The sequence below is a fragment of the Nerophis lumbriciformis genome, linkage group LG10 (genome assembly GCF_033978685.3).
Source record: "Nerophis lumbriciformis linkage group LG10, RoL_Nlum_v2.1, whole genome shotgun sequence".
NCBI classification, from domain to species: Eukaryota; Metazoa; Chordata; class Actinopteri; order Syngnathiformes; family Syngnathidae; genus Nerophis; species Nerophis lumbriciformis.
This window is the reverse complement of record NC_084557.2, coordinates 31,374,226-31,387,092: the sequence shown is the minus strand read 5'-3', so window position 1 is coordinate 31,387,092 and position 12,867 is coordinate 31,374,226. Positions and strand designations below refer to the sequence as shown.

The 12,867-nt window shown below is 35.8% G+C and overlaps 1 protein-coding gene across 6 annotated transcripts in view; it reads right to left on the bottom strand.

Annotated features, from left to right (window-relative positions):
• The window catches only part of phaf1 (phagosome assembly factor 1), a 41,106-nt gene that overhangs the window by 25,653 nt on the left and 2,586 nt on the right, over positions 1 to 12,867 (bottom strand). For all 6 annotated transcript variants that reach the window (XM_061969843.2, XM_061969842.2, XM_061969841.2 and 3 more), the window contains 5 exons: positions 12,305 to 12,387; positions 11,032 to 11,115; positions 10,747 to 10,790; positions 6,218 to 6,297; positions 5,993 to 6,087 (listed from right to left, as the gene is read on the bottom strand). In XM_061969843.2, the coding sequence (XP_061825827.1) occupies positions 5,993 to 6,087; positions 6,218 to 6,297; positions 10,747 to 10,790; positions 11,032 to 11,115; positions 12,305 to 12,387 (386 nt within the window). The remainder of the gene's footprint in view (positions 1 to 5,992; positions 6,088 to 6,217; positions 6,298 to 10,746; positions 10,791 to 11,031; positions 11,116 to 12,304; positions 12,388 to 12,867) is intronic.

The window sequence follows — 12,867 nt, the reverse complement described above, 5'->3', positions numbered from 1 at the left end:
TACTGACCTACGACGTAGGCGCCCGCTGAATCCTTAAGGAGACAGGTCAATTCAAATGATATTACCATAATACATTTTTAGCAAATGTTATGATTACATTAACTGTGCGAGAGATAAAAGGGTTTTAGGTTTGAAGTTTCTGAACATAATGAAAAATTAATCAATGATTCAAACAGTGAAATCACTCAAGAACTTGTCATGCAACTGTACTCTCAATTCCTTCAACTTAAAACAGGGTTTCTGCAAGTTTCAACAAGTCAAAGACTTTTTAAGACCATAATGAATAAAATTTAGGACCATTTCATATCCATACGGACAAGAAAAGTAAAAAGACATATAAAGGAAAATCAGAGGGCCAGAATGAATTGTACAAGTATATAAATTCCTTCACTGCTCTTTCACATTGGAAAACAAAATAGTTAAATTAACTAAATACACCAGAAGCCTCTCTATTGTAAACTAATTGAAAAAAAAAATTAAATCATAACAGCCATTTAGCAGTTTTCTTGCAAAAGGTGTTTTCTTGTATAGCAACAACCACAACATCAGCAATGGTACTAGAAGAACATAAAACAATATATTGTCTGTGAAAGGGAATGGTAGCATCTCTGCTGAAGCTAAATGGTTAACTTTTGCAGTGTTTTTGCGGCTGTAAGAATTGAGCAAACAGATAAAAACATATACAGTTTTACTACTGTATCTGCACAAAGTTGTGAAAAACAGAGTGCAGACAGAGCGATTGTCTAAAAACTAAGAATGTGATTATGGCTTGCAAGTTGAGTTGAGTTGAGTTTGAGTTTATTTCGAACATGCAATCATACAACATGATACATCACAATCTCCAGTTTCTCTTTTCAACATGTTCGAAAAGGAGTAGGAAGAAGCAGAGCTTATTTAATCCTACCCCTTTTCTTTAACATAACAGTTGCTAAAACTTTTGTTCACTTCCTGTTCTCAATGTATTCACAATATACTCCATAAGTAACCACAATAAAAATAAGTAAATAAATAATAATTGGTGAAGTAAGTTACATTTCATATGTTGAGATAAGTAAGATTATTTTGTGAGTGAAAGAATGAAAGAATGGATGAGTTAAATAAATTCAGAATGTTTATCATGGTTCTTCTTCTTTATACTTTCTGAACACTTTAAGTTTGAAGAGTTTCTTGAAGTGGATCATATTAGTACATTGTTTGACTGCTTTGCTTAATCCATTCCATAATTTAATTCCACATACTGATATACTGAAGGTCTTAAGTGTTGTACGTGCATACAAATGTTTTAAATTACATTTCTCTCTAAGATTATATTTCTCCTCTTTTTTTGAGAAGAATTGTTGTATATTCTTGGGTAGCAGGTTATAGTTTGCTTTGTGTATAATTTTAGCTGTTTGCAAATTCACTATGTCGTAGAATTTCAGTATCTTTGATTCAATAAATAAAGGATTTGTGTGTTCTCTATATCCAACATTATGTATTATTCTAACTGATCTTTTTTGTAACACCGTTAATGAATGAAGTGTACTTTTGTAATTATTAACCCATATTTCTACACCGTAACTCAGATATGGTAACACTAGTGAGCAGTAGAGAATATGAAGTGATTTTTTGTCTAGAACATGTTTTGCTTTATTCATTATTGACGTGTTTCTTGCTACTTTATGTTGTATATTTCTTATGTGAGTCTCAAACACAATTTGGATGTGAATAATGTGGATAAGATTCAAATTTGTTCAGCTCATTTTGTATCTGGTATGTATGAATACATTTTGCCTGGTTTTTATAACTTTTTTTAAGCATGACAAGATGACATTTCCAAATCTTCCATGCTTTCCTCGCCCAATCATAACCTGAGTGTAAACACGAAACAAAAAAATCTTTATAGCGTTTAATGTCACTTGCTGTATAAATTTGGAAATAAATTAGGCATGATCTGAAATTATTGGAATAAATAATAGAAATATTATAGGAGAATACAATTTTTTAAATAGTTTTACTGCTGTGAGTACACTACTACCACACATAAATTAGTGTGCGTTTACTGTATGTAATAGTAGACTTTAAGCATGCATTAAATTGGTTGCTCTGGAGCCACAAATCGTTGAATTTGCAATTACCCGTCCTATGCAAGTAATTTGGCTTTGCTGTAGGCTTTTGTTACGTTTTCTCAGCTGCTATGCAAAGCTGTAAAAACACACCGTTGCGCACACACAGCACACTAGCTGGTGCGCGATTAATTCTGACCGGGCAGCACAGGTAGCCTACTTTAGTCCCGTTTTGTACTTACGTTATAGCGTCCCCTAAAATCCAAACATTTAAAAGAAAGACTGACGTGTATGCATGTTTTAAATAAAAGTACCATAAAGACATTTTTAAGACTTTTCAAAATCCTATTTAAAAACTTTTATGAGATTGTAGGAGAATTTTAGACATTTTAAGGCCTTGAATTCAAATGGTTGGATTTAAGACTTTTTAAGACCCCGTAGATACCTTGAAAAAGGGAACTGCACTTTTTTGGGGAATTTTGCCTATAATTCACATTTATTATGAGAGACAAGAACACACTTCTTTTTTTTTAGGATCCTAAAGATGATAAAAAAAAACGCTTGCAAAATGCGTCTGATGGGAGTCACCGTTGTAGCCTTCACAGCCCTCTATAACTCTATAAACGTTTTATTTACACAGTGCAAGTATATATATATATATATATATATATATATATATATATATATATAAAATGTAGTAACAGACACGTTCATAATAATATATAATATGTTCAATATTTATAGTATTTTGGTCATTTTATGTATTACCAGAACTTCTATCCTCAGCGCATTTATTTCTGTTTCCATAGCAGCACACTTCCGACTTTTGGCAACAAATGCGTGGTCCTACTTCCGGAAACTAACGTGTGTTGTACTCATGGCAGACTTGGTATCAGACAATAAAGACAACTATTTTTGGACACATGAGGATTCACAACCTTATCTTTTTGAAGCTGAACATACGGAGGACTAACTGTTGGTTATAAAGCGAGCATGAACAGAGGGTGAAACATTGGGGCAGACGGAAGCCAAGAGAGTGAGATTGGCGTGACTTGCCGGTATAAATGTGGAACTTGGAGCCAAGCTATGCGGACATATATGGCATGCTTACCCAAAGTCAACTTGAAACCACTTCCCTGGCCAGCTGGACCAAACAGACAACTGTCCATCGAGAAGAGTATCTTTAATATTGATCATGGAACATTCAGCACACCATGCCTGTTATTACAACTACCGTATTTTTCGGACTATAAGTCGCAGTTTTTTTTCATAGTTTGGCCGGGCTCCAGTGCGACTTATGTTTTTTTTCTTTTTTATTATGCATTTTCGGCAGGTACGACTTATACTCCGGTGCGACTTATACTCCGAAAAATACGGTTAGCCTAGGCAGATATTTGATAAGTCAATTTCAATGAAAATAATGTCCGTAAGTTTTCCAGCGCTGATAAATCGCTATGCGCATGCTTCAAGAGCATTCGCGCTTTGTACCATATCAGAATAAACAGAAGGGGGTGAACTATCTTGCCCTCATTAAGTGTCTTTGACTCTTTGTGAACTGGCCACTGGCCAGTTACTGTCACACAGTGCAGCTAGTTAGCATCTAGCAGCTAACATGGACAAAATGATCACAAAACCAAATTCTACCGCACCAATGTGGGAATATAATGTAACCTAGGTAATGATGTACAGAACGGAGGAGATTTAGTTAATTTTTATTTTTGGTTTAGGGTGATTCTATTTTCTTTGACAAAACCTCTCCATCATCCAGCTACCACGGATCAGAGCGTGCGTCAACGTTGACCCACGCCCACATTGAAACACGCCTACAACGGAGAAACAGATACGGACTTTTGTGTTTACTCCCTTTTATATATAATCTATGGTTTCCTCTCGAACACCAGCCTCATCCCCATTAAATTCCAACTACCACAACACTTGCTGAACCAACACAGCTGATAATTATGACATACAAATACAGGCTACCAAATAAGAAATGTTATAATATATTAAATATATGCACTAAATGTAACACCCAAACATATCCCAGCTTTGGATCTGTATATATACAGTATACGGTACATATACATTATACACACACACACACACATATACATATATATATATATATATATATATATATATATATATATATATATATATATATATACATATATATATATATATATATATATATATATATATATATATATATATATATATATATATATATATATATATATATATATGTATATATAATTTTTTTCAATTGTTTTTTGAATAAATAATTAGCCGTTTGGTGCTGCATAACCATTCATAGTTTCCGCTTAAAAAGGGAGGTGGCTCAATGTGGGCGTAGGTCAACGTTGAGGCATGCCCCGACCTGCGGGAGGCAGCCAGGGATACTTGAAATCACTTGGCACTCACTTAGCATTTGGTGAAGAAACCAGGTGACAGGTCAGTCACCATCAGTGTAAACAAAACAGTGCAAAATAGTGTGCATTCACAGAAAGTGTGGTTAAATACATTGCCAAAAACATGTTGCTATTTAATACCATTATAAAACTAGCATTTTTAAGAGTGCTGTCATGTTGGTCTTCCTACATCGGAATCTGTCAAACTTAATTTAGTTTTGCATGTGACATGTTACTATATCTGTTTAAACTGTAATGTTTATATTGTTACTTGGCACTTTTGTTTAAGAAGGTCTTACTTGATTGTCAGTTAAGTAATGTACAACTCGAACTCTGTCTACATGTTCAATATTGAAGTGCACCTTTGTTTGTTAATACTTTAACGATTTTATTTATTGTTATGATTTTGTATATTTGAGCCTCTCCCCCATGCCCCCTTAAAATATGGGATAGCTTTTAGTTGTAATGTGTATTCAAGTGCAAACTTTGCCAACAAAGTATATTTAATTGTTATTATGTATGTTTTATTTAAGTTGGAGATTAAAAAGTTTTAATTTCAATTGCAACGTTAAAATACACAAAACATACAAGTTTATTGCATTTGAAAGCATATACATGCATTATTATTATGTATTATCATTAAATGAATGGTTAATTTTTGTCTCATAAAAATCATGGCAATATAGTTTATTGGCGATAATTTGTTGGTAAATATATCTGTAGGTGCCTAAATGCCATTTAAGTTAATTTACATTTTATGGAAGGTGCTTTATGTTTAGTCAGCCAAAAGGGGACCATTTACTTTATTCAAATAATTACGAAAATGTATAGATTGCATGCTTAGAATAATTATAAGGTACACTTTATTTGTAATTATTACATTTGTCTGAATAACTTGATGACGTACTATTTTATACTGCTTTAATACAGTGAAGAATATGTAACTGTTTAATTGCACATATGGCGGAAGGATCTGTGTGGTAATATGGTTTGGACACAATGTATTATGGTTAATGGCAGTCAGGTATGGTGGAATCGAGCTACACAGTTTTTTGACCTTACTCTTACTTTTTCTAACTCTTTCTTACTGTAACAAACTCGCTTTATTTTGCCATTCATTTGTTCCCACATCGTTATTGTTTTAGGTTTTTGAATGATTAAGTTGACAAGTAAACGATACAAAACGAAGAGGAGCATCTGGAGTTTTGTTTGTTGTTGGCGCAGCAAGCGGGAGCAGGAGAAAGTAGGAGCGTCAAGCTAAGGCTTCATAAGGAAACTACAATATCGTCAAGCAAAATTTGTTATCGGCCTAGGCCTAATTAACAACATACACTGTCGAGCTAGATGTGTACAAACAACATGAAATGTGGGCTAATACTTTACAGATACTGAAATATGATTGTTCATGTTCATCAGTCAGTACAGATTGGTGTCCTACAGCATTGTTATGCATTACAAACTCAAAAGCCATTCATCTGCTAACTCGAAAGCTAGCTTACTTACTGTTAAATTACATTCTCTCAGCAACAATCTCACCTCGTATTTTGGAGCCTCGTTCCATGAGTCTAGTTGGAAGGAAAAGGACAGTCCTCGAAAGTTGAGATGGAACAACTGTTCTGCTGCGTTGTAAACTGGACACAAATGGGAGCGAAAAGGAAGAAGTAAATTCAGCAAAAATAAGAACATTTCTCACGCAGAGAAACAAAGAGTGAAATTGTCCATAGAGAAAAGTGTATGCAAACATTTTAAATCAAAGTATACCTCCAGGGTGAGTAGCTCCAAATGACTGGTCTATTTGTTCTATAGTGGGGGCAATGGCTTGAGAGTTGAAATGTACTCCACTGGAATGACACACATTGGAGATGCGTTAATAATCATCTACTATATTTCAGTAGTTAATGCAACATATTTGTTTGAATTGATAATAGTTTAAAAAAAACACTCCGTTACATGGTCCATACAAATACTGTTAATAGTTTTGTTGGGGCACAAACAGTGAGGACTTGGTTTTGTTGACTGATGAGTAGTCATTTCTGCACCTGTTTTAAAGCAAACGCTGCAGTAGGACTGTTTCCCAATAAATTATAGTTTACTTCCCAAGCCTTCCCAGCCCACCCGGATGCAGCTGGAATAGGTTGCAACACCCCCGCGACACCAATAGATGGATGGATTGAGGATGTATCAAGTAGTTTTTTAGTTTATTCTTATTTCCTGCGCTGAACACGGCTGGCTCGGTGTAACCTTGGAAACGCTCAAAACGAAAGTGGCGCGCTTCGCTTAGCCAAACCACAGACTTTCTTACCTCCGCCAAAAAGGTTATATTTTGGCTTGGGCTTGTTTGTCTGCAACATACCTCAATCATGTTATCTACAACGAGTAAAAACATACTTACAGCTTACAGCGTTCAACGCCCCCACCATGCCGTTCCCGCGCTGCGCAGAGGATTCTGGGAGATGTAGTTTATTTACAGACTATCATCGCTAAAACGTCAAAAGAAAACTACACCCATCAATTTTTCGTTCAAAGACTTAGAAACAAAAACACCGCAGTATTTATAATACCGCTACATTCCTAGTATCTACTTTTATTCACGTTTCCGGTTACATAAGCAACGTAACAAGCGCGTGAGTCTTTTCACTGACAATCCTGGCTCTCGTGTTGTTTTAAAGACAAAAAATGTCAACTGATTCTGCACGATAACTGGTTTATGACTATACTCGATTGACCTAAGGATTCATAACTAAATCTTATCGATTGAGGGGGCTGCAACCGGCGTAACTGAACCTGCCACCTCGCGAACGCATCCGGTTGCCTCGGTTTATTGTTAACAACCCTAGTAAATACTGTACAATATTATTACATTACTTCATAAAACTACTGTTGTTGTATAGAGTACATTATATTTTGAGGTTTTTATACAATTTTTACAATCCAAAAGTTTTTTTAAGACACTTTTTACATGTTAAAATTGTGCTGTTTTGCAGGCCCAGCACCGATTACAGTGATTTTATTCATTTCAATGGGCCATGTTGATTTGAGTTAAGAGCTCTGTTACAAAACCAATTAAGCTTGTAAGTTGAGGTATTATTGTACATGACTCAACCGCCACTAACCTGCCCAAGAATTAAAGAATCAAAGTGTAACTAATATAAAAAAAAAAAACTGACTGTCTCTAAACAAAACTAGAATAACAAAAAAGTACTGTAAACATGTTAGCAACTACCAAAAATGTAAAAAGGGGAAAAAATGAAAGCCATCTACCAGGTGACCTGTTGATCCTGCCTGTCTGTGAGCGTCTCACTTTCTCACTCCTGTCATCTGCCTTACTGCCTTTCCTGATGAGCAACCACCTTCGGGTACACTCATGGGATGCACGAGGAGGCTAATAACCTGATTAGCAAACACACAGACCAGATGGCACATACTATGACCACATGTAGTAAACTGCAGCCTCTAAAGTAGGAATTTGTAGAAGTCTGAATTTTGGCCATGGATGAAAAAGATGTCTCTTAACTTGAAGCCTTAAAAGCAAGATGCAAGCATTTAGCTTGAGACTAGAGTTTACATCATGAGGGTTCAGTTCGGCAACTGTGAGAGGATTATCTTCATGTGCGTTTCGTTATTCTCTTTGGAATGAGAGAATATTCTTAGTGGAAGTTACGCAAAGTAGTGTGACTCTCACGTAGTAAAACAGTGGTGTCCCAATGAGACTACAACACTGCTCAGTCTTTTGTTGTTTATATGCTCTGCATTTTCAGTAGGAAATTTATCTTTGCATTTATCTACTTACATTATTTGAGAGCTCCAACCTTAGATTGCACTGTACATTGAGCAAGGCATAGAGACCTCAGCTTTTTAGGGTGCTCTTGTGTGTGCAACCCCCTCAATTGAACCCCCCAATGTCAGTTTATAGAACCAGACTGAATGTATACCATTTGAATGGATAGACAGATTTTGGTATTGATCCAATACCAAGTAAATACAGGTCTAGTATTGCTGATATTGATATCAATTCTGATACCGATACTTTGACTTGGAATGTCATAATCACTTTATACGTTAGTGGATTTGCCTTTAGCTATGAAGGACTAAGATAACACCGGAAAACTATTTTATTCAAATAAAATGTTTTTATAACTAAATGCAACTAAAACAACAAAACAATGTATTAGTCTGAAATTAATTGAAATAATTCCCTTGCTATGTTCAATTACACACAGTTATTTAAGAAAAAAGTTACTGGTGCAAAACAACAAAAGTGCACCAATGTAACAAAAAATGTAAATCGAAATAAATGTCAACAAATCCATTGCAGGCAGATATTCGTGAAAAATAATGGCAGTATTCAGTTAAGCTGGAAGTGGAGGGGCTAAGTGTGCGGGTGAGCAGTAGAGAGAGAGAGATGCACTGTTTGCACTGACAGACTCGGGGAGATACTGTGGTTGTACAAACTCTGAGGAAAAGCGAGTAAAGTGGTACCTCAACTTACAAGTAATTTGAGATATGAGCTGTCTCTTGGCTTTTTATTATGCTTTAAATTGTGAGTATAATTTGAATTACCAGCATTTCCACTGCCTGTTGAAGTAGTAATTGTTCACAGCTGTATTTAATATTTTATCCGTGATTATATGACGTTAAATCACTAAATGTATTTTTAACCTGCTGGCACTTTGCCTTTGCCCAGGGACAACCAATGATAATGAACTTGCACTGTAGCTATATGCAATATACAATATATATAAAATTGGAACTGTATGTATTGTGAAATATCCCTGTCAAATAAAACCAAACAAACAGCACACAGCCAGAGATCGACACAATCCTTCCATCTAACAACTGTTGACGTGAGCGCTAAAGATGACAACCACCAAATCAGAAAAACAAACAAATAAAAACATGTCCTACAGTCAAACAGACTCTGCAAAGCAGCCAAATGCAGCGCTGTCAATGTGCACAACTTCAAAGAAGAATTCAGCTTGCGCTGACAACACAGGATGGAGGAACAGCCCGAAGGAGACAATGCATTAGTCTGGTATCCAAAATAAATGCTGAATAATAATACATTATTTAATAATAATAATAATAATGTGCTGTAAAGTTCAAATTTGAATGACAATAAAAAGGAAGTCTAAGTCTAAGTCTAAGTCTAATAATAATAATAATGGATTCGATTTATATAACTCTTTTCTAGACACTCAAAGCACTTCACAGAGAAGTGAGAACCCATCATTCATTCACACCTGGTGGTGGTAAGCTACTTTCATAGCCACAGTTGCCCTGGGGTAGACTGACGGAAGCCTGGCTGCCAGTTTGCGCCTACGGCCCCTCCGACCACCACCTATTATTCATCATTCATTCACCAGTGTGAGCGGCACTGGGGGCAAGGGTGACGTGTCCTGCCCAAGGACAAAAGGGCAGCGATTTGGATGTCAAGAAGCGGGGAGCGAACCGGCAACCCTCAGGTTGCTGGCATGGCCGTTCTACTCACCACGCCATGCCCCCATTATATAAAACTACTGTAGCTGTTTGTAGTATATTCTATTGTTTATTTTTAAACAGTGTTGAAAAGTATTTTTTTTATCTAAAATATATATATTTTCTTTTAAAAGGCATGACGCGTGTCAAAATTGTTCTGTTTTGGGGAGAGGTGAGCAAGGATTGAATTGATTTCAATTATTTCAATGAGATACGCGTGTTTTGAGTTATGAACTCAGTCATGGAACAACTTGTGCTCGTAAGTTGAGGTACTACTTAGGGCTGCAACTAATAACTAATTTGATAATCGATTAATCTGATTATTACTTCGATTAATCGATTAATAATCGGATAAAAGAGACAAACTACATTTCTATCCTTTCCAGTATTTTATTGAAAAAAAAACAAACAGCATACTGCACCATACTTATTTTGATTATTGTTTTTCATCTGTTTGTAAATGTTGCAGTTTATAAATAAAGGTTTATATATAAAAAAAACAAAAAAAACAAATTAAAAAAAAATTAAAAGTTGCCTCTGTGCATACGCATAGCATAGATCCAACGAATCGATGACTAAATTAATCGCCAACTATTTTTATAATCGATGTTAATCGATTAGTTGTTGCAGCCCTAGTACTACGATAATATGCTGAAAGTACAGACAAGAAACTACAGCAAAAGTTTCGATCCGATACCAATACCCACTTTGGTATCAGTACGCCCACCCCTAATAGAGACTAAAACAGAGTGTGCAACTGTCTTTTCTCTCACAGCAAATGTTATTTTTTCCTCAAAGTGTATAGTTTTACTCACCAGTACTTCAACTTGACTTTGCTCAAGTCGTACACTTCAATCACCTGCCAGCACACAGACAAATGAAAATAATTGGCATGTAACAGGTGTCCAATACATACAACAGGTAAATGTGATTAAACAAAGGGGCAATGAGAAAACGGTAATATTATCTAAAAATATGACCCAACATACCAGTGAGACAATTTTTTGAACGTGTCAGGACATGCATATTGTATTATTGTGTGTGTATGGCCCTGATTCTTTTCAGATATTTAATTCACACAAAGTTACACAGATTTTTACCTTAAGTCTCTGATTTGTTGCATCAAAAAGCAGTTTAATGCCATCCTGAGTCAGGTTCAGTATGAGATCATGGCTGAATGGTGTCTGTGGGGGACATAAATAAGGGCATTAATTAATATCCACATGAATGGACGCTCACACGAGACAATTCGCTGACAAAAACATTTATGAGCACAAATCATTCTCTTAGAATTCTTGCATGCACATATGCCTTTGCAGCAGAAATATGCAATAATATAATCAACAGTAGAATGTCACTGTGATGTTCAACCGTATTATGTAGCAAAAACTCAAACTGTCAGTTTACATTAGGGTTTTTCTTTTACATTTGATGTATCGTATGTACCGGTATGTTAAAAAAAAAACTGAAACTGAACTGAACTGTATACAGCCAAACGCACCTACCTAATTTTATTTTTAGTATAATTTTTTCTAATTAACAATGGATCAGAATTGTCAATACAGATTAAAATATAAATACACCTATTCATGTCATCTACTATTAATATTATAATAACTTGGAATTAAGTTTTAAAGGGGTCATGTTATGATTTTATTTTCAACATTATAAAGAAAACACTTCCTTTTGGTCTTCATAACATGTAACGGTGGTTCTTTGTTCAAAATGTTGCATAGATCATGTTTTACAGACCGTCTTCAAGCTACTTTACGACCGTCCAGTCAGGATGTGCCATTTTGTGGGCGGCTTATTTTCATGCCTTTACTTCGACAGAGTCTTCTCCCCGCCATCCATGTTGTCATATTCAGCGCTTCCATAACGAGCCTTCTGACAAGACATACGCTACTTTATATTAGAAATGGCAACAGCGGAGGATGCATGGGCATGTGCGAGCCAGTCTGCCCCACAACAAGATAGAGAAAAAGAAGGAACTTATTGACTACAGCGTCGGACTACAATGGCGGAGTCGCGCAAAGATCTTGGGGTAAATCTCTACCATGTATGGATATCTGCTGACGTCACAATTGGGAAAACACGTCACAAGTTGGGCAAATTCCAAACGGCTCGCTTGGAGAAAGTATGAAGAAAGGCAAGATTATTTTTTTCAGCTATCCCTCCATTGTTTGATTTCAAATTTTACCGCACTTATGCAGATCCAAAATACACAAAAACAAGTACCAATAGGTAAGAAAAGTTGATTTTCCTTTAACATATGAACCAATTATTTATTACGCTTATTCGGCCCCAGAATTCATCATGAATAAAAGTTGTTCTTGGTTGAAATAGTATAAATATTTTTGTGCCACCTCTTACCTGTTCACTATAAAGCACCTGGACATTTTTGATGATGCGGCAGTGTTTCTGGAGAATAGAGATGGATTGGGCCAATGGCATGCCTTTGGGGAAAAAAAGAGACATACAGCAGTTTGCCTCAGTTTTAAGGTTGGACTATATATAACTTTGTAAGGGGTAAGTAAACTCCCAATAACTGTATAACAAATGCTAAGTTATTCGGCAACATAATGAATCCTGAATGAAACAAGCTTCTAATTCTCTTCTATGGCAACACAGGTCACTAATTTGGCCTTGTTCACAGTGCAGGTCAGTGACAATTGCTTTGGCCATATGCGACCTGTATCTGATTTTTTCAGGTCCGTGTGAACAGTGCAATTCCGAATTTTTCATATCCGACCCAGGACTCTTTCGTATGTAGATATAAAGCGAACATATATGCGACGTGTCCTCAATATGAATGCTCCCGTGCTCAGGTCATATTCATCAGAACAAAAGGTCATCAAAAAGCCATAAGCGTCATAATTATTTGCCAAAATAGACCGTTACAAAATAAATAGTTGACAACGGCGCAGAAAACAGGT